The 23639-nt window shown below is 40.1% G+C and overlaps 1 protein-coding gene across 1 annotated transcript in view; it reads left to right on the top strand.

Annotated features, from left to right (window-relative positions):
• PMFBP1 (polyamine modulated factor 1 binding protein 1) overlaps window positions 1-23639 on the top strand; it is a 43388-nt gene that overhangs the window by 7900 nt on the left and 11849 nt on the right. Inside the window, exons 3-11 of the mRNA XM_035025323.1 lie at window positions 5888-6130; window positions 9112-9333; window positions 14710-14880; window positions 15887-15997; window positions 18986-19112; window positions 19216-19373; window positions 20802-21042; window positions 23039-23228; window positions 23392-23545. Of these exons, the coding sequence (XP_034881214.1) occupies window positions 5888-6130; window positions 9112-9333; window positions 14710-14880; window positions 15887-15997; window positions 18986-19112; window positions 19216-19373; window positions 20802-21042; window positions 23039-23228; window positions 23392-23545 (1617 nt within the window). The remainder of the gene's footprint in view (window positions 1-5887; window positions 6131-9111; window positions 9334-14709; window positions 14881-15886; window positions 15998-18985; window positions 19113-19215; window positions 19374-20801; window positions 21043-23038; window positions 23229-23391; window positions 23546-23639) is intronic.

Below are 23639 nucleotides of genomic sequence, written 5' to 3'. Positions count from 1 at the left end.
GAAAGAAAGAATATGTTATGTTCCAAAACCCAGGAACAGACATAGGACGAGAGCAAAGCAAATGAGGCACTAGGGTGAGACAGAATTCCTCCTTAAAATTTGCACCTCACTTGCCTCACTGTAGTCCTGACCCTGCCCAGGAACCAAAAGAGTGCCTCTACTAAAGTGAAAGGAGAAAAGAACAACAGAGCTATCATAATAAAAGGATGATCAAATTAGAAAAGGAAGGGTCTCTCTGAGCAATTGCCCAGACCCCTTTGGCCCTGATGGTGGCATGGGGAGAATGCCCTGATATTTAGTACAGACCAGATTGTCAAACTCATCTTTGAAGTGGATGAAGGACACTATTCTTAGCATAAAACTATGTAAAGAAGTGTGATTTCTGAAGATAAAAGTAACTAGTCAAGTATGGGTTAATACATCCTTGATGGAAATTATGACACAGAAATATCACTTTGAGTCATTGGGAATGAAACAAAAATTTTAAGTGGAACTGCTAAATGCAATGTGGGATCTGGGATTGGATCCTAGAACAGAAAAAAACAAACAAACATTAATGGAAAAACTGATAAAATACAAATGAAGATGTAGGTTAGGTAATAGTAACCTACCAATGTTAATTTCCTAGTGGGACAAATGTACCACGATTATGTAAAATGTTAATCTTAGGGAAAGATGGGTGAAGAGTATATGGAAACTCTATATACTACTGCAATTTTTCTGTAAATCTAAAATTATTCCAAAATAAAGAGGTTTCTTTTTTTCTTTAAAGGGACTCTCTGATAAGCAGAGGTCACAGACGAGAAAAATGTCTACGCCATGAAGATGTAACCAAAAGAAATGCATGTCACTTAACACCCAGTTCTACACTCTACCAAAACAAGAAATGTACTTTGTAGAGGATATAAAAAGTAACTGATAGACCTATCTAGTGATAAAAGGCTAAACCAGGGTTACAGGGAAAATATCTCACTTAACACCTCAAAGATAGGGAAAGAAGTTCATGACGATGACTGGGGAAAAATGAGACTTTCAGTTCATAAATGAAAGGGAAAAAGCAGCAGGGATCCAGTTACCAGAGCAATGCCAACCTGAGACAGAAGAGAGTTAGTGCAAACTAGAATAGGGAATAAAATGGTTAAAAAGTATTTTTGAAAAGCCGGCTTTAGGCAAATCAGCAGGACCTGATGACATACTTTGAAGAGTACTTAAGGAATTGTCAGGTGTTATTACATAGCTGCTAGTGATTATTTTTGAGAACTCAAGAGGATAAAGAAAGTCCCTGTAGACTGAAAAAGGGTAAATGAAGTGCTCATCTTTTTAAAAAGGGAAAAAGGACAATCCTGGTAATTATAGACCTGTCAGCTTAACTTCAATATCTGGGAAAATATAGAACTTAACATCAATCAATTAGCATCAACTTGAAAAGCACAAAGTATTGGGTAGAAACCAAAGTGACTTCTCAAAAGGCAAATCATGCCAGGCCAATTAATTCCCTTCTGTGATCAAGTAGCCACATAGGCAAGGAAAGAGCAATAGCTATAATCTCTTTGACCATAAGTAGGGCTGAAAAATTGATTAAATATGGGAACAGGTTCCTACTGGTGGCCAGTGCTCTCCATTTTTTGAGAGAGCTGAGGCCTGGATAGAAATCTATCTGAGAAACATGGTGGACCAGACAACCTCCAGAATCATGTCCAACTGTGGATGGTCACTCTAAGAACTAATCTCACTTCCGGAAGATTACTTCCAACTTTCTCATTTTCTCCAAATCTCAGTTTAAAGGCCAAAGCAGAATCTAACAAAATGTCTGTCTTCACTAGAAAGAAAACTTTAAAAAAGAAAGACAAAGAAGCAAATAGGAAATGTATTGACGCCTTTATCACTCTGCTCTCTGGCACATATATGAGTGAAATGTAGGCTTAATCCATAGCATGTCATTTTCTATTCATTTAGAATTAAGAAAAATAATCTTTTGAATACTTAAGGATAAATAAGTAGAAATTTAATAGGTCTCAAATAAGTCTAGGCATTTCTCCAAGACTTTGAAACTTGAATCCTCTAAACCCATAGGTATCTATAGTGTACAAATGTTTAAAATTCTCATCCAAGGAAACTCAAGTTTCTCTGCATATATGAGCAGTTCTTGGATATTTGTAACCAGACAAACTTGGTCAGGTGCTATGTTTGCCCTGTACTGGAAGATTTGGATGAACTCACATCATCTGATTGGTCTATCATGTTACCTCAAACCAGAATTAAACCCAAAACATTCAACATGCCCTCTGGGGAAGAGATGTTACTAACAGTTCACCAGTATCACTGACAGGTTGCTAAGCTTTATACACACAGGAAAAGACATGTATCTTTTAAGCCAAAGAACGATTATGAACATACCCTAAGAATAGATGATGTACCACATACTAGAAGGGGAAGCCCTAAAGAAATGGTTTGGCTTAAAAAAAAAAAAAAAGGCACTTCTTTCATTCTTTTGTATAATGAAAACAGGGACATGAAAATAAGGTGAAGCTAAGAAAGAATGAAAAATAAAGAGACCACAGTTAGTTTTCAGCTGAGTCAGTTTAATTGTCAGAGATCAAGTCAACTTCAACAAAGCCAAGAAAAACAGAATTTGGGCACAGTTTGATAAGGATTCTGCTTCACTAAAATAAGTCCCTGAATTAACCCTACCCCACGATGTTCACTCCTTTGCTTTAGTTCTAACCACATTAGGTATTTATTCTTGACCATGTCTTTTTCCTAGTAGCTTCCCACCGCCCAGCTTACCTATGTAGTCAGAACTCTTGGGCTGTTGAGAACATCCCCCTGTATTTGTATGTGTGCATGAGCACCCACACACATGCCACTCCCAAGTCCCTTCATGGATGGGTTGTGAGAATAGCAACATTCTTATCTTGAAAAGAATGAGAACACTTAACTAGAAACATTTAATATAAATGTTGGCAATTACAGCCGCACAGAGTACATACAAAATTCAGCATTGTTAGGCTTAAGAAAGAAGTATCATTAACTTCCCTCCAGCCACATACGCCAGATCTTCAGGCCAAGAGTTCAGCTTCTCTTTGCCTAGGATTTCTTGCTGGTGACCATAGTGGTCCGTTTTAAGTCTTCTCATTGAGAATGAGCTGACATAATCAGCTGTTGTCTTTCTGGTTCTGAGCTGGGCTGAGCCTCCCTTATCTTACCTGAGCCACCCCCACTCACTCTCACTAGAGAAGATTTTCCCTCTTTTCAGTCCCAGCTCTCACAGCATTACTCTAATTAAAATTCCATCTTCAATTACTCAGACCAAAACCTTGGAGTCATCCTGCCTTGGATGACCATCATTTCCCACCATCCCACATCCCATCTAACACAGCCGCCAATCCCATGAGATCCACTTTTAAAATATATCCATGACCCGGCCATTTCTCTCAACTTCCAACTTGGTCCATGCCCCCAGCCCTTCCTGCCTGGATTCTTGCAGCAACCTCCTTGCTGGTCTCTCTGCTTTCATCTTTGCCCACCTACAGTTGATTTTCAGTAGAACAGCCAGTGTGTCCTTTGTAACAGCTAAAGGACATCATTTCACTTGTCTGTTCAGTAACCTCCAGTGTCCTTTTATCTCACTGAAAGGGAAAGTTAAGGTCTTTAGAATGGCCTACATGGCCCTAAGGGAGCTCACCTCCCTTTCCTTTCTCACCTCATCTGGTACCACTCTCCCCTTTACTCTCTCTGCTCCAGCCAGAACAAAGTGGTTCCTCAGACACCACTGGGCACTTCCCACCTCCAGGCCCTAGCACTTGCTATTATCTCTCCCTGGAGTGTTCCTGCTGTACAGAGTGTCTTCTGTGTCTTCAAACTCCATGAAAATACTTAAATCAATATTACAGCTGCCTCCATGCAAGCATTCCTCGTCTCTCTCCCCTGCTTTACTCTCCTCCATGGCGCTTTTTCCTTTTAATACACTACATAATTTACTTATTTAACTTGCTGCCTCCCACCTCCCCATAGATGCAAACTGCATGAAGGCAGGGATTCTGTCTGTTTTATACACTTCTATATCCCCATTACCTACTACAGTGCTTGACACACAGTAGGTGCACCGTGATGTTTGCTAAACAAATTAATTAAAGGAAAATATCACATCCATAAATGGCTACTATGCTAATGCTCATAGCAGCAATATTTATGATAGCCAAAAACTGAAACAGTCCAAATGTCCATCAACTGGTGAACAGATAAACAAAATATGATATATTCAAACTATTCAGCAATAAAAAAGAACAAAATACTGATTCTTGCTGTAGCTTGGATGAACCTTAAAACATTATGCTAAGTTAAAGAAGCCAGACACAAAAGATGACGTATTATACAATTTCATTTATATGAAATGTCTGGAAAGGGCAAACCCCTAGAGGCAGAAAGCAGATTAGTGATTGCCTGGAGCTGGGGTAGGAACAAGAGTGACAAATGGGTGAGAGGGAATTTTTTTGAGGCGATGGAAATGTTGTAAAACTGGATTCTAATAATGGTTGCACAACTCCATAAATTTTCTACAAATCATTGAACTATATACTTACAGTGGTTAAATTTTATGATATACAAAGTATACGTCAATAGAACTGTAAAAAAAAGTTAATTTTTAGAAAGTTTGAAAGTACTCTGTTAATGAGGCCAAGGCCACAAGCTCAAATTTTGGGGAACCAGTGAGATTACCTATTCTCTATTTAATTTCCTACTTTCCTTTGATACCTAACTGTGTATAAACCTTTAGTCTAGGTCCTATAGAAGTGGGCATGGCCCCTGCTCTCCAGGGGTTTATAATCTAATTAGAAGATAAGATACACAGAGGTCACTGCAATGCAAAGCAGAATGTGAAATGCCATATTAAAGACATGCCAATAAATATAGTATTGGTGCAAAGATGGCTTTGCAGGGAAAACAGGAAGAAGAGCAAAAATTGGACAGGATTTTAAAGAATAAGTAAGAGGATAATAAGCAGAGAAGGGAATTAAGGAATGCCCATGGGCCACCCTCTTCATCCACATGTCATCAGGGATGTTAGGCAAGAAAATACAGAAACTTCAGTGCAAAGACCTCACCTATACTGAAATAAACAACTCAGGGATGTATCCTACCAGCAGCATACCTGATACAAAGTAGGTGCTCAACATGTTTATTGAATGAATGAATGAAAATGTAGGATGGGTCTAGCAGCATTTCAAGTTGATTGTGGATTGGCAGGAAGAGATCTCTCTCTCTCTCTCTCTCTCTCTCTCTCACACACACACACACACACACACACACACACACACACACACATTCAGCATCTACAAGGTCACATCTTCCTTCAGGAGGAGACAACATAGTCAATGCCCAGATATGCCTGAATCATCTCTGCCTCCCATTTCCCAGCCCTCCAGAAAGCTGTTTCCCTAAGAGCATACCCAAGAGTTTATCCTTTTATCTAAGTGTAAATCAAGTTTAGTCCAAGAACTCTGACCAGAAATCCATTGTGTTCTAGATCAATTGGGTTATCTTTAATTGTGAAGCCAAAAAAAATCATATTATTGTGTGTATCTTTATATAACTTCCTAGGTCCTTTAGGTGTATGTTTTTTCTTCTGGCCTAAATAATATGAAGGGTAGATCTAACTAGTAGGAAAGAACTAGGATTTTTTTGTTCTTTCAAATCCTCCTTACAGGATGAAAATACAAAATGATGTTTCACTGTAGATAGAGTGACATATTTACTAAGTGCCCTGTGGATAAAAGGATGGATAGGTGGATGCCAATGGTTGAACAAATGAAAAAAAATCAAAGAACGAATGCATACTTAGTGACAACCTAAAGGTTTTTTTCCATATATTCTATCTCAATTGTAGAATAAGAAACAAGCATTAGCATTCGAGGAGTCACGTTTGGAGTTTGAGCCCAGTAAACAGTGCCATCTGAGACAACTCCAACAACTCAAGAAAAAATTGCTAGCCCTTCAGCAAGAACTGGAGTTTCGCACTGAGGAGTTGCAGACTTCTTACTGTTCCCTCCTGCAGTATCAGTCTGTCCTAGAGAAGCAGACTTCTGACCTGGTTCTTCTCCACCATCACTGCAAACTGAAAGAAGATGAGGTATTGATACACTAACTATGGAAATGTCTCATATGCCCATGTACCTACAGAAATCAGGCCACACCTACTAGAAAGCAGACACTGGCCTTACAGAGGAGAGCTTCTCAACATCTTGAGCAGGTTTTATCAACTTTCCCTCTTTAATTCTTAATCTTTTTGAAGCTGAACAGAGGGAACTAAAGAGAATAGCATAACTGGTTGAGAGCTCCAGTATCAATATATGTGGGACATGTGATGTTTGTGTCTGTATGTGTGTGGTATGCATATAGGTCCATCATCTCCATCCTATTATCATTGCAATTTAAATGCAAAAGACTCTAGGTCTCTGAGGGTTATTAAAAAAAAAGGTATAAAGTCCATTAAATGAAGCATTTTTAGAAAAATCAGATTTTGATAATATAAAAATTCCTAGCACTTGGATAGCTGATAAGATAACCAGACATTGAGTCTCAGTCGATCTTTGAGAATACGAGATCAGTCATTTTTTTCAGGCTGGAGTTTTAGATCATATAGACTTAGGTATATTTTGGACATTCATTGCCATCCGTGTCCCAAGATAGTGCTATTTTTAAACCAAAAAGAGCATCCTTGTGGAATCCCGAGTAAATTCCAAAGACCAAACTATAGAATTTTAAACCAGTTGAGCAGTGGTAGGGCTAGCAGCAGTGAAACTGTGGGTTCTAAGTAATGAGACAGACAGCCTCCCCTGGCATTTTCTCCCTTGGCCTTTAGAGATAAAATTCCAAGGACTGTCTAGGATGGTGCTGTTGCTTAAGGACGAATTCCAGGAGCTTTATGAGGACTTAGAGGACTGTAGAATTTTTTTAAAGGGATATTATGAGAATTTGCTGAATAGGATTGGGAGGGAAAGAAACCGAGAAAGGCTATCCTACAAAGTATAATTGAGGACTAAGCCTGTGAACACAAACCATAGTTTAATAAAACTAAAGCAGGGCTGTGTTAAAACCGGCCAGTTCCTAAACAAGAGTCCAGCCTGGATAGAGCAACCCTGAATTAGTTGGGATTGTGTTTGGCTGCATGTAACAGAAAACCCCAAGGTCATAGTGACTTTGGATAGTTTATTTCTCTGACATAGAGGAAGGCTGGAGATAGGTGGTCTAGGATGTTAAGGGAACTGCATGTGTCATCAGGTACCTAGGGTCCTATCTTTTGGGTCCACCACCATCAGCTCAAAACTTCCATTTTCTAGATTCCCAAGGTGGCTGCTAGAGCTCCAACCATCACATCCTTGTTCCAAACAATCAGGTTGGGGGCAGGGAAGGAGGTGAGGGAAAAATGACACACTCTGCTCTTTTAAGGACACTTTCTAGAAGCCCCACACAACACTTTCATTTATGTATCATTGGCCAGAGTTAGTCACGTGGCTACAGCTAGTTCCTAGGAAGCCAAGGAAATGTATTTCAGTGACATGCACTGCTGTCCCAAATAAAGTAAAGGCTCAACTACTAAGGAGAAGGGGGAGAATTGCAGTGGGTTCTGGTAACTAACAGTCACTGAAAATGATCTCAAGCTGGGAAAACACTGGAAAAAATTACTCTAGGCATTCCGCCAAGTTTCCCCAATACTTTGTTGCACAGTAGCATCAAACTTCTGTGTAAGGTTAGGTTTCCCAACAGCAGAGCCTAAGACAAGGAGATGAATGTAAAGTAGTAATTCAAGAGGTGATCCCAGAGGGAGAGTGGAGAAGTGAGTCAAAAAAAAGACAGGAGGCCTATAAAGAAAATCAGTATTAAAATCACTGCCATGGGCCCCTGGGATTCAATCCCTCTGGAGAACTGGGGGAGGTGGTGTAGAACATGCCTCAGAGTGATCCCAGCTCACCCCCCAGGCATTGGTTGAAGGCTGCACCTGAGGGTGTTAACTCCCCCATACTTGTAACCTGCCTTGTCTTTCCTCTGCTGGAGTGGGCTCCTGAGGCCAGAGCATCCCTCAGGCAAAGAGTTGAAGATGCTTGTGGTTGGAATGGGTTTAGCCTTCAAAGGAATGGTGAGTGCCTCTGGAATGTGAGCGAGTCACTGATAGCTTCTGTTATAAACATTTGAATATAAAATATCCCTTCCCTCTTCCCCTTATCTGATCAACATCTCAAACTAAATGACCTTTTCCTAGGAGGAACTTCAAATGGCAGGCAGCAAGCATAATTAGCTTAGACGGACAGAACGAGTTCTATCCAAATTCTACACTGAACTATTTGAGCCAAAATGAAACCTTCCTTGATGACCCTCCTGCTCTTAACTCCTTCAAATACATGTAACTCTAGCCATACAGTTGAGCATACTCAGCTATATACAGTTATTTGCTAGTTATAAATCATATCTTCCCCAAATTGTAATAGTTTGTAAACTCTTTAAGGGAGCAGCCTATGTCTTACAAGTATATATCCCCTTAACACCCAAGACATTGTTTATGAGCACTCAATAATTATCTGTCAGTTGATCGACTAATTAATCGATTAGGAAAAGAAGCAATCTAAGTAAGAACTGTCCAAGTCCCAGAGGAACTTGAGGCTGTCCCCCCTCAATCTCTCAGGAACTTTGCTGTGTGCAGGAGGGGCTCCACATTTTCTAAATTAGATCTCTAGAGAATACCTAGAAAGGAAAGAATACTGGCATTTCAAGCCCTTAAAAAAAAAAAATGGAGCTATACAGACTCATTCCCATTAATCAACTAAGAGTCCTTACTGACTTTTTACTACATGCCAGACAGAATGGAAAATAGATAATGGTCCCTGCCTTTAAGAAGCTTACCATCCAAATATGACAATCTTTTTGCTTTAATTCCTAATCATTAACATTCTGATATTATATATCATAGCTTTTAAATCTGTGCTGGGCTTATTATGTACATCTGGGTTTCTAGTGAAGACGGAAGACTCCTCTGCATGGGGTCCTTATAGCCATACCCTTTCCTCATACAGATGCTTCCATGAGTTCAGTGTGGTTTCATTCCTACACCAACAGGTGATTCTCTATGAGGAGGAAATGGGAAATCATAATGAGAACACAGGGGAGAAGCTCCATTTGGCACAAGAGCAACTTGCTTTGGCCGGGGACAAGATTGTCTCCCTAGAAAGGAGCTTAAGCCTCTACAGGGATAAATACCAGACTTCCCTAAGCAACATTGAGTTACTGGAGTGCCAAGTGAAGATGTTGGAGGGGGAGCTCAGCGGGATCGTCAGTCAGGTAGGACTCACACCTGGCCACTCAGCCCAGGAGCTCCAGCAAGTGGGCATGCTCCCAGGTGGTCCCCGGGTAACAGTCCCTGCTTTCTCTGAGGGAAACCCAAACCTTCAACCAGATGTCATTCCTTCCCGTGAATTTTGTAGCCTTCAGCTTTCAATTTTCAGCCTTCACATCTCCTTTAAGATTCCTACTTAGGAATTTTGAGGCTCCTCAATTAATATAAAATGCCAGCACTTCAAATAAGGCAAAAATCAAAATACCAAATGAGCTCTCAAATCTTCCATGTTCTCATGGGTGTCTGGCTGGGGGGCTCTTCTCGGTAGCAGGGCTCATGCAAACCATGATTTCAGGATCTAACAGGAGGTGAAACCCATGAAAGATAACAAAGCAGAGCCAAAATGCCTAAATCTTTCTTTTTCTTTTAATTGCTTTTTTTAATTACACAAGTAATACAACAATGTAGCTCCCTAGACAGAATCACAGAGATTAAATGTGAAAGTCTGCTTTCAGCCTCCTCTACCCTACTCTCCTTCCCTTGGTAATTACTCGAATAATCTGTTGGGAATCTTCCTCAGTCTTCTGTTATACAGTTACATATATAAATGGTTAGGGTTTTCTTTTTACATAAAGGGGTCATTTTATAAATGTGGTTCTACACCTTGCTTTTTAAATGTATATCTTGACAATTTCTTTTAGTAACTACCTTGTATTCTATGGTATGACTATACCATCTACTGACCTATTTTGTCTATTACAAACAAGCTATAATGGACATCCTTATTCCTATGGGATAATTTCCTGAAGTGGGATTGCTGGGTCAAGGAATATGCTTATTTTTAATGTTAAAGGATACTTCTAAATTGAATGCCAGAAAGATTCTACCAGTTTACACTTCTACCAACAATAATTAAGGGAACTTACTTCCCCAAACTCACATGGTATGTTTTCAGCTTTTTAAGTGTGCTAAACTGATGCAGGGGGGAAAAAAAAAACAAGTTTTCTCATTACAGTTTTCATTTCCTTTATTTCAAACAGTTGTGAGTTGGGTTCCCCCAGGAAGCAGACTCTGAGACAGATTGGCATGCAATACATTATTTTAGAGAGAGCCCTTGGTATCAACACCTGTAAAAGGAAGGAGAAGGAAGCAGGTTTGAGCAGAGGGAGAAGTTGAGCTGTGATGCAGCCCCAACAAAGGCCTCAGCCAAACTTGTGGGAGCTCTGGGGCTGGATGGACATACAAAGGGGCCCCAAATTAGGGAGAAGCGAGCTGGCCTTTTACCTCCATGTTGATCAGTTATGGATGTGAGCTGCCCCTAGGGAGAGGCATGACTTGGAGCCAAGCAGTTTTCTTCAGCCCAGGCAATCCCCAGAAAAGGCTGACAGCTGAGGGCTGTCTCAGCGCAGCACTCCCAGCAGCTGGGGGAGTAAGTCCCTCATTGCTGAAGGGGGCACATCACAGTGCCCACCACGCTAACAAAGTATTGAGCACTGTTCATGAGTGTATCAGTCATGTGGATTTCTTTTTGATGAATTTCTTGTTTAAATCTTTAACCTGTTTTTTATTGGGTATTTAGTCTTTTTATTACAGGTAATAATGTTTTACTACATATGTTACAGATATCTTCTCCCACTTTGTAACTTTTCATTTTACTTTATTAATGATATTTGTTACCATACATAATTTTTTTTACTTTTTATGGAGTTGAATCTTGCAGTCCTCCTTTATAGATTCTACGTTTTCTTTCTCTCTTTTTTTTTAAGATTTATTTATGTATTAGAGAGAGAGAGAGCAGGAGAGGGGCAACGGGAGAGGGAGAGAATTCCAGACAGACTCCCCACCAAGCACGGAGCCCAATGGCTTGATCTCACGACCCCAAGATCATGACCCAAGCCAAAATCAAGAGTCAGATACCCAACCGACTGAGCCACCCGGGCACCCTTAGGTTTTATTTCTTGCTTAGGAAGACCTTTTCTACCCCCAATATTATAAAAGTTTACCTCATTTTTTTAGCACTTTTATATTTTTGTATTTCAGTTTTTATCTTTAGTCAATCTGGAATTGATATGGATGGATAGATTAGATAGATAGATAGATAGATAGATAGATAGATAGATAGATAATGTAACCTACATATATATGTAGATATATAGCTATAGATACACATAATTACAAAAGGGGTCTCCAGCTGTCCCAGCTCTATTTGTTGAACACTTTCCCCACTGATTTGAATTGCCAGCTCAGTATATATGCTGATCCTTGTGTACACATGGCTCTTTCTCAACTCTGTTCTTCTGATCTATTTGCCAGTTTTTGCACCAAGATCACAGTTTTATAGTGACTTTAACTGATATGTTTTGATAGCTCCTTCAGAGCAGGTCCTCCTTCCCTGTTCTTGACTTCCAAATATTTCTTGTCCATTTTTGTGCATCTTCTCTTGGTAAAATTGAGATTTATGTTCACTTACTTTCAAATTATATATTAATTGGGGGGAAATTAGCATATTCTATGGGACATAGCATGCTTCTACTTTTATTTAAGTTTTCTTATGCACCCTTCAATAAGATTTTATACTTTTCTTTATAGATTTTACATATTTCTTGCTAAGTTTATTCCTAGCTGTATTACAGTTGTTATTGATTTTGTAAATGAGATCTTTTATACATTTAATTTTATTAACTATTACTGGTGTATAGGATGTTCCGTCACCTTATTAAACTCTCTGACCAGATTTTCAGTGGACTGCTTGGTATTTCTAAATTGCTTTCCTTTTCAACATTAATACAACTTATTTTCCATCTTACTGCATTGACCAGGACCCCCCAGAACAATGTAGAATTATAACATCCTTGCCTTCCTTCTCATTTTAAAGGAAATGTTTCTAGTATTTCACTATTAAGTATAATGTTTATTCTTGGCTGTTTGTTAATACTCTCTTTCAAGTTGAAGGTGTGACTGTCTATATGTAGTTTATCGAGAATTTTTGTCAGGATTGAATGTTGAACTTTATCAGGTGTTTTTGTTAGCAGCTATCAAGGTTATCATAGAGGTTTTTTTCTTTAATGAAGTGAATTGCATTAATAGATTTTCATTTATTGGACAATCTCTATGTTCCTGAAATAAACCTTACTTGATCATGATATATTATTATTTTATTTTATTTATTATTTTGCTTTATTTTAATAATAATATATCATTATATTACAATAAATGCTATACTAAATTTCTTAAAGTTTTATTTTTTGTATCTATTTTCAGAAATGAGATTAGTTTGGTCACTCAAATTCTTGTTCTCTCATCTCATATTAGTGTCTGGATTATGCTACCTTAATATAAATGAGTTGAAAGGTTTTTATTTCTCTTTTAATCTCTGGAACTGTTTATATAACATATAAAATATGCATTTCTTTAAGATTACAAATAAAACCAACTTTTAATCATTACTTAAGCAGTATACTCCACCTCTTCTAAATTCTTGGACTTGTTAATTCTTTCAGAAACAATGGTGAATGGTTAGATTTCTCAGTATTCACATGTCTGAACAAGATTGTCTTCATTCCTAATTGCTAGTTTTGCTGGGTATACAAACTTTCAGAAACACCTTCCTTTAAGTCTTTGAAGTTATTGCTGCATCATCTCGTACCATCCAGTATTAAAGAGGAATTGTTAGATTTTGGTGTTTCTCATTTTTTGTAAGTCATCAGTTTTATCTCTTTGATTTCTAGAGGATTTTAGACTCAAGGTTTCTTAGTTTTTTTTCATTAAGCCTCTCAACATTAACTGACCCTTTTCATCTGAAGATTATAATTTCCTCAATCCAGGGAATTTTTCTTCTATTACTTTTAAATTAATTTCTATTTTTCATCCTGTAGTATTAAGACATTGGACCGGTAGATATCATCTTTCTGTTCCTTAACTTTTCTATTGTTTTCCATTCCTTTGCCCACTTACACACTAACTTATTTATAAGAATATTATTTATGGTCAGTTTTGGATTTCTCACTGACCCTTCTGCAGCTTGCTCATGGGTAGCTTTCATGCTCAGTGAACATAAACTTTTTCTTTTTTTTTAATTTTATTTTATTATGTTATATTAGTCACCATACAATACATCATTAGTTTTTCATAAACTATTTCCAACTGTGCCTGAAAAAACCCAGTTAGGGAAACAAGTTTAATGGGGAAAGATCTACTCTCCAAACTGGAATTCTTTGCTCTTTTCTGGCTATCTAAATCAGTTCACTTCATTGTTAGTGCAGACCTATGTGCATGTAGTAATCTTCATGCATGATTTCAGATGACCTAGAGAAAGACATTTTTTTAAATTGTTCTAGGAAAACGGGCATACTCATGCTGATGGGAGTGCCAATTGGTATAATTTCTTGAAGGATAATTGTGTAATATCTATCAAATTTTTAAATATGTCTTATCAGTCCTACTTCATGAATTTAATCCATACATATAGCAGTATAGGTACTCAAAGACTTATGTGCAAAAATATTCATTTCAGCTTCATTTTAGAAAAAAACTTGGAAACAGCCTGTATTCCTATCAATAGGAGACTGGATAAACACAATTACAAGCAATTTAAAAGAGCTAAAAGTACATGTACTAACCTGGATAAATTTCTAAGACATCTTTTTGAGTGAAAAAAAATCTATTTTTATATTTTAAAAGGACAACATAATATTATCTGTATTCTACAGATTCCTTTATATGTATGTAAGTGTATAAAGTTCTAGAACTTTATCTATATGACAAATTGTCATCTCTGGAGAACACAGCAAGTATGGGATTAGAGGTAGTATAGTCAAAGAGAAATTTAGACTTGCCTACAATGTTATAATGTTTTAGAAAGATAACATACATATATATGTATTACTTGTGCAATTTGAAATTAATTTTAAAAGAAAGGTCAGATATATATACAAGTAACAATATGGAAATTATCCTAAATAAATTGTCAAGTGAAAACATAATGTTAGAATAGTGTTTTAGAAGACTTTCATTTGTGTAGGGGAAAAAAATAAGGGGGCATATACACATGTATATATGCATATACAAAGATGCATAAAATATCCCTGGAAGGATACCCCCCAAAATTGGTAACATAGACTGTCACAGAGGAAAGGACTTGAGTCATGGAGGGTCAAGATGGAGGAAGACTAACTTTTCAGTATGTTCTCTTGTGAACTGTTTGAACTTTTTACCATGCGTATGCACTTGTTAATTTTTTCTTTTATTAAGAAAGATAAGATTCACATATGTGAACATGAACTTTCAGAATATAGACCTAAGAGATTTTCCATGCGCATGGCATTCTGAAGTTAACTCAAATAGTATGAATAAAACCAACTCATTATTTCCAAATATCCCAGGAGCCTGAGAACAAAGGTGATCATTCAAAGGTGCGTATATACACGTCTTCCTGCATGATTCAAGAGCATCAGGAGACCCTGAAACGACTGTCTGAAGTCTGGCAAAAGGTGTCTGAACAGGATGATCTAATCCAGGAACTTCGAAATAAACTAGCCTGCAGTAACGCTTTGGTAAGTGACTTCTAGAATATTTTTCTGAGAGACCAAAAATAAAGCCATGAGGAAAGAAAGGAGGGAAAAATAGTCACCTAAAGTAATTTCTGTCAGCAAAATTCCCCAAATGTCTTATATATACTTACCCCCACCCTTTGTTCATATTCTCCATAGTTGCATGCCCCCAACCCACACTAAGTTTGAGATTCTAAAGAGACTTAAAATCTCTCACAACAACCTAAATGCTCATCAATAGGGAAATGGTTGAAGAGATTTTTTTTAAATGGTTAAAGAAATATCCATATTAAAAAAAAAGAAATATCCATACCTTGGAATAATACGCAGGCACGAAAAAGGATTAAGCAGATGATAAGAACTAAATGGAAGGATCGTTGTGATGTATTGTTGAGAAAAGGTTGCAAAATCCTATGTATAGTTCAATTCCACTTTTGTTTTTTAAAGTCTTTGATTATAGTATAGATGTACCTACTGTAAATTGCCTGTAGTGCACTGCCCCCTAGTAGAAATGAGAGTGGAGAGTAATTGGAGAGATTTCACTTATTTTTGATGCTTGGGTTTTGTTTGAATTATTTTCAACCAAGAACAAAAATTTCATGATTTTTAATTTTTTTTAAAGTCCATACATATCCACACACTCCATAAAGAACTTCCTTCTTTAATTCTTGAACTTTGAATCCCGTCCTCTGATAGATTAGATGTCTTTCCATCACAGCTTATAAAGAACCTTCTGCCTCATAAACTGAACCACACAGAGGTTCAGGAAGGAGTCCAAAATGTGGCCATGGGCAGACTCCAGACAAACCACTGTCTATGCCTTACTGAACTTTGATACAAGATTGAGAACCTAATTCTTTCTCTGTTGCAAGCCCACAGGAAGTATGTGATGAATTACATAATATTACAACAAACTTAGGCTGAAAAAAGGAACACCCTGCCAAAATAGTACTAGTAATAATCACAATACATTGATCATTCAGCATAACTGACCTACACTCATTTGCAGGTTCTAGAGCGTGAAGAGGCTTTGATAAAATTACAAGCGGACTTTGCTTCCTATACAGCCACCCACAGACATCCTCCTAGTTCCTCAGAAGATTGTGAAGACATTAAAAAGGTGGGAGAACTTTTGCTTATTTGTGCCTGGGGGGGTCGAGTTGAGTTGGGTTTGATTCTGGGTTTTCTAACTTATTTTTTATTTTTACATAATATTTTTATATTTGTGTGAACTTGATTGGCCCTGCTACAAGGATACTGTATGTAATGTATGCCAAGTCCCAAGGAATATGTCTGGCAGTATTCAGTTTTAAAGCCGAATTTTGGAATTGCACCTGCTTCTTAACCCCCTCTCAACAGTATGCCCAAACAAGACACAGACTCTGGTTGGCTTGCTGGGTTCAAAAGGACCATCCAGCTTTCTAGTTTCTAGTTGGAGTTGAACCAAATTTAGGAAAGACTATTTATTCAAATTTAGTCCTTCAAAAACTCGATATTTTCAAAATTCAAAGCCATCTCAAAAACTGATTCTAATAGTGAATAAGCATTTAAACCATGTAAACAAATGGCAAGATTTGACCAACCAATAGTCAAAACTATGTTCAGTGCTATCCTAGGTTAGATCTTTTTTTAATTTTTATTTTTATTCCAGTTAGTTAACATACAGTGTTATATTAGTTTCAAGTATACAATATAATGATTCAACAATTCCATACATCACCCGGTGCTTATCATGACAAGTGCACTCCTTAATCTTCATCACCTATTTAACCCATCCCTCCACCCACCTCCCCTCTGGTAACCTTCAATTTCTTCTCTATAATTAAGAGTCTGTTTCTTGATTTGTCTCTCTTTTTTTTCCCTTTGCTCATTTGTTTTGTTTCTTAAATTCCACATATGAGTGAAATCACATGGTACTTGTCTTTCTCTAACTGACTTATTTTACTTAGCATAATGCTCTTTAGCTCTATCCACATCATTGCAAATGGTAAGATTTCATTCTTTTTGTGGCTGAATTATATTCATTATATATATATATATATCACATCTTCTTTATCCATTCATCAATTGATGGACATGTGGGCTGCTTTCATATCTTAGCTATTTGTAAATGAACCTGCAATAAACATTGAGGTGCATGTTTCCCTTTGAATTCGTGTTCTTGTATTCTTTGGGTAAATAGCCAGTAGTGAGATTGCTGGCTCATAAGGTAGTTCTATGTTTAAGTTTTTGAGGAAACTCCATACTGTTTTCCACAGTGAGTGCATCAGTTTGCATTTCCTAGGTGAGATCTTAAGTCAGTCGTACCTGAACCTGAAGTCCAAGGCAAAGCTAGCCACCTGAGGCCACACTGTGGGCAGGTTTACTAATCCTGAAAGAGCAGCAAAGGGGGGTGTGGCAAAGAGAGTAAACAACACATATAAGCTCTCCAAGCATCCCTTAGTGCAGGGACAGAGACTCCTCTTTCCAGGACTCTCTGATGCAGAAAGTTTGAGTGAATGAGGAATCAATATTGAATTTTGGAGTTCCTCCTTGGACGTCTGTCAATATTTATTTTAAAGGTCAATTCCATGTTATTCACGTCCTGACCTATAGCAAGATCTCATAACACTCCCATTTTTTGTCTGAAAAATGTCTTTATTTCTCCCATACTCTTTTATTTTTTGCATAGTGGCTAAAAACACGTAACATTAAATTTGCCAAGTTAATCACATTTAAGTGTACATTTCAGTCATGATATTTACACTGTTGTGCAACAGTTCTCTAGAACTTTTTCATCTTGCAAAACTGAAACTCTATATTGACTAAACACTAATGCCTCTTTACCACACCATTTTTTTAAATGATGCAGACTTCCCCAAGAAACAGCATACACTCTTCCCTGCCATTTTATGTGTCCTATGCAGTGCTTTTGTGGAACCTGGATATTCTATTAGGAATGGAACTACCCAGGTCACAATTAATACCAGAACTCAGCTGGCCTGGCATAGAGTGAGCTTTTGAGCCCCTGCAGTGCCCACACCTGGGTCATATGGTGACTTCCCTATATTTCTCCAGCTGTCCCCCTGTCTTCATGCTGCAGTCCTCCCTTACTGACAACTCTGAAATCACATAACTATCCCTTGATGCCCAGATGACTAACTGCTCCTCCTCGGCCATGTGTTCTACCCTCTCTTAGTTATAGCCATTCCCTTCTCCTTCAGAGTAGAAGCCAAAGTCCTTGCCCAAGGACTACAAGCCCCCCATGATGTGATCACCCACTAACGTCTCACCTCATGCCTCCTACTGTCTCCATCACTCACCCCTCTAACTACATGCCCCCCGCCCCATGTTCTCTCCCCAGAGTCTGGTCACTGGCTAGCTCCCCTGTGTGCAGATACCTACAGATACTACAACACTACAACATGGCTCAGTCTCTCACTTCCAGGAGGCCCCTGCTTAGAGGCACCTTCTCAGTGGGGCCAAACTCTCCATTCTGTTTCTAATGGCAACCCTCTCCCCCATACACCTCTATTCTCCTTTTGCTGTTCTCTTCTATAGCACCTGTCAACTGTTAACATTTTCTACAAGTGACTACTTATGTTCTTTGTCTGTCTCACCCCACTATAAGGTCAGCTCCATGGGGTCAAGTATATGTTTCTGTGTTTCTTATTCCACTGTCGCCAGCACCTAGGACAGTGCCTGGCACATAGTATGTGTTCCATCAATGACTGTTGATTGTTGTAGGGCAGAAGGAGTGGTGGCTTTTGTGCACATTCTGTATGAGGGTGATGAGTCTGCCATATCCGTTTTTACATTGTTTTCGTTTGTTTAATTGAGATACAATTAACACACCCTAAAAGTCACTATGTAAAGTGTACAATTCAGTGGCTTTTAAATAGTCACAAGGTTGGGCAACCATCCCCACTAATTCCAGAATATTTTCACTACTCCAAAAAGAAATCCTGGATGCATGAGCAATCATTCCCCCTCCTCCCCGCCTCAGCCCCTAGCACCTACTACTCCCCTCTCTGTCTCTCTGGATTTGCCAATTCCAGACATTCGGCATTTTAGAAAGCATTCTTCCCCCATGTCCTCATCCTGCCCTGCTCCTGTCTTACCTGCCCAGATACTGAAGCACTTGCAGGAGCAGAAAGACAGCCAGTGCCTGCATGTGGAGGAGTACCAGAACCTGGTGAAGGACTTGCGCATGGAGCTAGAGGCCGTGTCAGAGCAGAAGAAAAACATCATGAAGGGTAAACCAGGAGCAGGGGGCTGGGGGAGGGGGCAGCGGGGAGAGGCAGAAGGAAGCCGGAGCTCTCTTCTGAGCAAGGAGCACTCTGTCCCTTCCCGCCATAGACATGATGAAGCTGGAGCTGGACTTGCATGGGCTGCGGGAGGAGACATCTGCCCATATGGAGAGGAAGGATAAGGAGGTTGCCATCCTGCAACGGCGGCTGCAGGAGCTACAGATGCAGTTCACGGAGACCCAGAAGCTGGGCTTGAAGAAAGACAAGGTAGGACAAGAGAAGCTCTCTGGTTAGAACCTCCAACAGGACAGGTGTGAGGGCAGACCTTGGCCAGAGCTGGCCCTGCAGCTCTGCACCCACTGTGATTGCCTGGGCAACATCAACACATGAACAATGAGACTGCAGGTTCTTTAGGCCCAGAGGCAGTTCTGAGCACTTCTTTGGGACTTTTCATAGCACATAATAAATAAATAAAATACCCATTGTCCAAGGACCTTAATAGAGATGTTGACTCTATAAGAGGTTCTTCCCCAGCCCTGCAACGTAGAGAGTTTGGGACACACTTGCATTGTTCTTTTATGCTTTTGTTTATGCTTGATAGTGGAAAGAAATGCTTTAACTATTGTGTAGCCTTATTAAGAACTTCAAGTGAATGTCAATATATAAAATGACAAATATCTTATGAATATGCATATCCGACAGTTTGAAAATATTAATGGAACTATGCCCTAGAAGATCTGTAGTTGCCAATATAAATCAACATCCTGGAAAAGCCTAGCAATGGAAGTAAGGACAGAAAGGTTGTAAAACCAATGCAAGTTTGTGTAGTCAGCACAGTTCCAACTCTACACTTTTATCAGAGATAGCAGAAATCATCCAACTGATTGACTGGCTGGTCATTCAGGCTCCCTATTTGAAGGTTCAGAGGGTATCCATTAGGAAAAATGGAAGTATCTGGAGAGATAACCACATGCCGCCAGGAGTCTGGCTGAGAAAACAGCTTTGAGTAATTCATATATTCATTCAACCAGTATTTTTGAGCTCCTGTGATAAGCCAAGCACCATTCTAGGCACTAAGAATATAATAACACATGCAACATTCCTACTCCCCTGGAGCTTACATTCTAGTACAGAGAGACAGACAATAAACAAATCACAAAACTAATATATAATGTAATGCCAGGTACTGATAAATTCCTCCAACAGTTTGGTAGCTGTTTCACACAGGGTGGTCATTTGGGCAGAGATTTGAATGAAGTGAGGGAGCTACCCAGACAGAGGTCTTGAGGACAAATATTCCAAGCAGAGGGAGTAGCAAGTGCGAGCCCTCAGGTAGGAGTCTGCTTAGAATATTCCAGGAGACAAGCTGAAGCCAGGAGGGATACAGGTGGCAAGAGGTAAGGTCAGACCAGATCATGAGCATCCCAGCAGGTTGCTGTAAGGACAGTGGCCTTTTTGGAGCCAGTGGAGGGTTTTGAGGAAAGGCAGAACAAGATCTGACTTAGGTTTTCAGAGGCCCCCCTCTGGCTGCTGTGTTGGGAACGGCCTGACTTGAGGCAGGGAGCAGAGGTAGGAGACTATGTGATACCCAGACAAGAGAAGCTAGTGGCTAGAGAGGGCTCAGGACAATCTGTACCTGGCTTCCCTGGGTCGCCGTTCAGGCGTTTATCAGCATTCACCCTTTGCTTTCTTTAGCTCCTCCAAGAGAAAGATGAAATGCTGCATGAGCTCGAGAAGGAACTGGCACAGGTTCAGAACAGCCTCATGAAAAAGGAGATGGAGTTGGAGAAGCAGCAACGAATGACAACAGAACTTGAAATCACCCTCCAGGAGGTGAAGCAGGATAAGTCCAGGGCAGAGTGTGGGGCCCTGCGAGCTGAAATCCAGAAGCTGAAGGACTGTCTCGAAGATGCCCAACAGCAGCAGAAGCTGGCCGGTGAGGCCCCCGGCAGACAGGAGTCCCCACTACACTTCAAACCCTCAGGGCTAGAGCATTCCCCCCTCTTTCTCTGAATGGCCACTTCCTGCTCCTTTCCCCACTCCTCTCTCCAGACCTTCTCCTGATCTCATGGCACATCTCACAGGGATCACAATGCCCTCGTGAGCTCCTTCACTCACCCCTAACTGGGAAGGTGAACTGCTGAACGCACACGCCCGCTGTTTTCCCAGCAGCCTTCACTGAAGTTCACCTTTCCCCATCACAGGGAGGACAGGGCTCAGTACTTTGCTTCTGTGCACTGTGTTCCTCCCCATCTTCTCCAGAACCTTCGTCACACAATTTACTCTTCCCTCCCTTAGACACCTTCTCTCCTCTTCGTTGCTTCCCAACACATTCTTTTCTGTGCAGCCTGCGCTGCGGATCATGTCCTTGCTCCTCTGCTGAAATTGATTTCTCAGAGGTCACCGATAACTTCTTGCCCTGGGCATGGACTTTCCCTTGGGGGGATGAAAACGATCAGAAATTAGGTACTGGTAATGGTTGCATACCTTTGTGAGTATTGCAGAAACCACTGACCTGTATGTTTTAAAGGGTTAAATGTTATGTTAGGTGAGTGACATATCAGTTTGGGAGGGAAGGTCCATACTGTGGCCTCCTTCCCCACCCTCCTTTAACTGTGTGTGTCTGGATGTGTTGTTGGCCTCCCACACTCAACAATTGTTTCCCATTTTAGAGATGTAACAGGTCCCTTCTTCTTTCACAAATCTCATCGTTTCCTCTTTTCCCTCCTTCTCTGACAGTAGTCATCCCTCCCTTAAACTCTGCCCTCCCCCCCTCTACTCTCTTTCTCAGCACAACTCCAAAACCTAGAGCCCCAGCCCTGACTTGGCACCTGTGGTCACTCCTGTCTTTAGAGAGTAGCTCCGCCTGGGCAACCCACCTTCCCCTCTAACTCAGCATTCCCCAAACTGAACTTTCTCTTCCCTGCTTAGAAAAGAAATTCCTCCTCCTTCTTCCAAGGTATATCATTATTTCTGCAGTGACACCATCCTTCTTCCAGTATCCCAGGCTGAAAAATGGAGACAAGGGTGATATTTAAAACAGAAACAATAGTTGAAACTTTAGGATATAGGAACATATTTGGTGTGGAGAAACTCCAGTAAGCAACTTATCTGATGTTTCTCCCTTTATACCCAGTAGGGGAAAGGGTAGGAACTAAAAGGATATTGTAGGAAGTCTTTCTCCATTTAATACATTCCAATTTTCCTAAAATACTCTTTATGCCAGGTCTCTGCTCAAGAACCCACTAAATTAACTCTGAACATTTCTCTCTGGCTTTCAAAATCCTCCAAAACCCCCTCCTATCCATGCACTCACTCAGCGGTCTCCCAGCACTCCTTCCCATTTTCCTTTACAGTCAAACCAATCTCTTCCCATCCTCTTCCCACTTGCCTCTCCCATTCCATTCCTATGCATTTGCTCTAACATTCCCCCCATCTGGAAATCCCTTCCTCCTCCTTTTTCTCAGGCCCAGCGCCATCTCTGTTCCTCCGTAAGTCCATCCCCAACTGTTCTCACCCACATTGACCTTGCTTCACAGGAGTTCACTGTGAGTGTACACTTCACATGACTGTGTTCTCTATGTCATGTGGGCCACTTATGTCTCCCTCACAAGACTCTAAACTCCGTTAGGGTCAGGATTTGTCCCTATTGACAGGATGAGTCACGTAAGAGATACTGAGCAATTTATATTGATTTGTTTAACTTTAGTCCAGAAGCAGTCCACGACTCAGGGATAGCTGAAGACAGATCATTTAACAAGGCTCCTTAGGAGTGATAATGAGATGGAGAGAAAAGAGAAAAGGTTGGAAATTGAAGTAGGTCACAAAATGAAGGAACAGACTTTTTAACTGGTCTTCTTTGAGAGTCTGATCTTCACACATACCCCCTTCTCCCATGCACATGTGCCTGACTTGTCTGCTGGGTTCCACAGCTCAGCAAGCTGCCCAGTACAAAGAAGAGACCCTTCTGGCAAAGAGTAACCTGGAGGATGCACAGAGGAAACTGCAAAGCTACCTTTTCCTGGAGAAGCAGAAGACGGAGACCATTCAGGAGCTGCAGAGAGAGCTTCAGAAGCTGCAGAAGGATTCCTTGATGGCTGGAGAGGAACTCGCACCCAACAGGTACTACCGTGTTACCTCCAGAGAGAGGCTCTGTCTCTGGTGAGCCAGTCTGGACACGGCAGCAGCTGCCTGGGAATGAGATAACAAGCCCCATGCAGCCGGCTAACCATCTGCCAACACAGACACCAGAGTCTGTCTTCCTGTTGTTGCCATTTTGCTTTAGGAAGCGGATAGAGGAGCTGACATTAGAACTCTCTGAGACCCGGAGGAAGCTTGAAAGTTCAGAAAAGGAAAAGAGGCAGTTTCAGAAGACAACGACTGAACAGGATATGAAGCTGAATGAACTGCTAGATCGTCTAAAACTCCTTCAACACCAGGTATAAAGGGCAAGTACGCTGCCAGCCCAAGCATCTGCTCTACTTGAGATTAAATATATTAGTCTTTATTTGGGAAGATGCCACCCCCAATCCA

This window comes from Mirounga leonina, unplaced genomic scaffold, assembly GCF_011800145.1.
Source record: "Mirounga leonina isolate KUSES-001 unplaced genomic scaffold, KU_Mleo_1.0 Mir_180, whole genome shotgun sequence".
NCBI classification, from domain to species: Eukaryota; Metazoa; Chordata; class Mammalia; order Carnivora; family Phocidae; genus Mirounga; species Mirounga leonina.
This window is presented reverse-complemented; position numbering and strand designations above follow the sequence as displayed.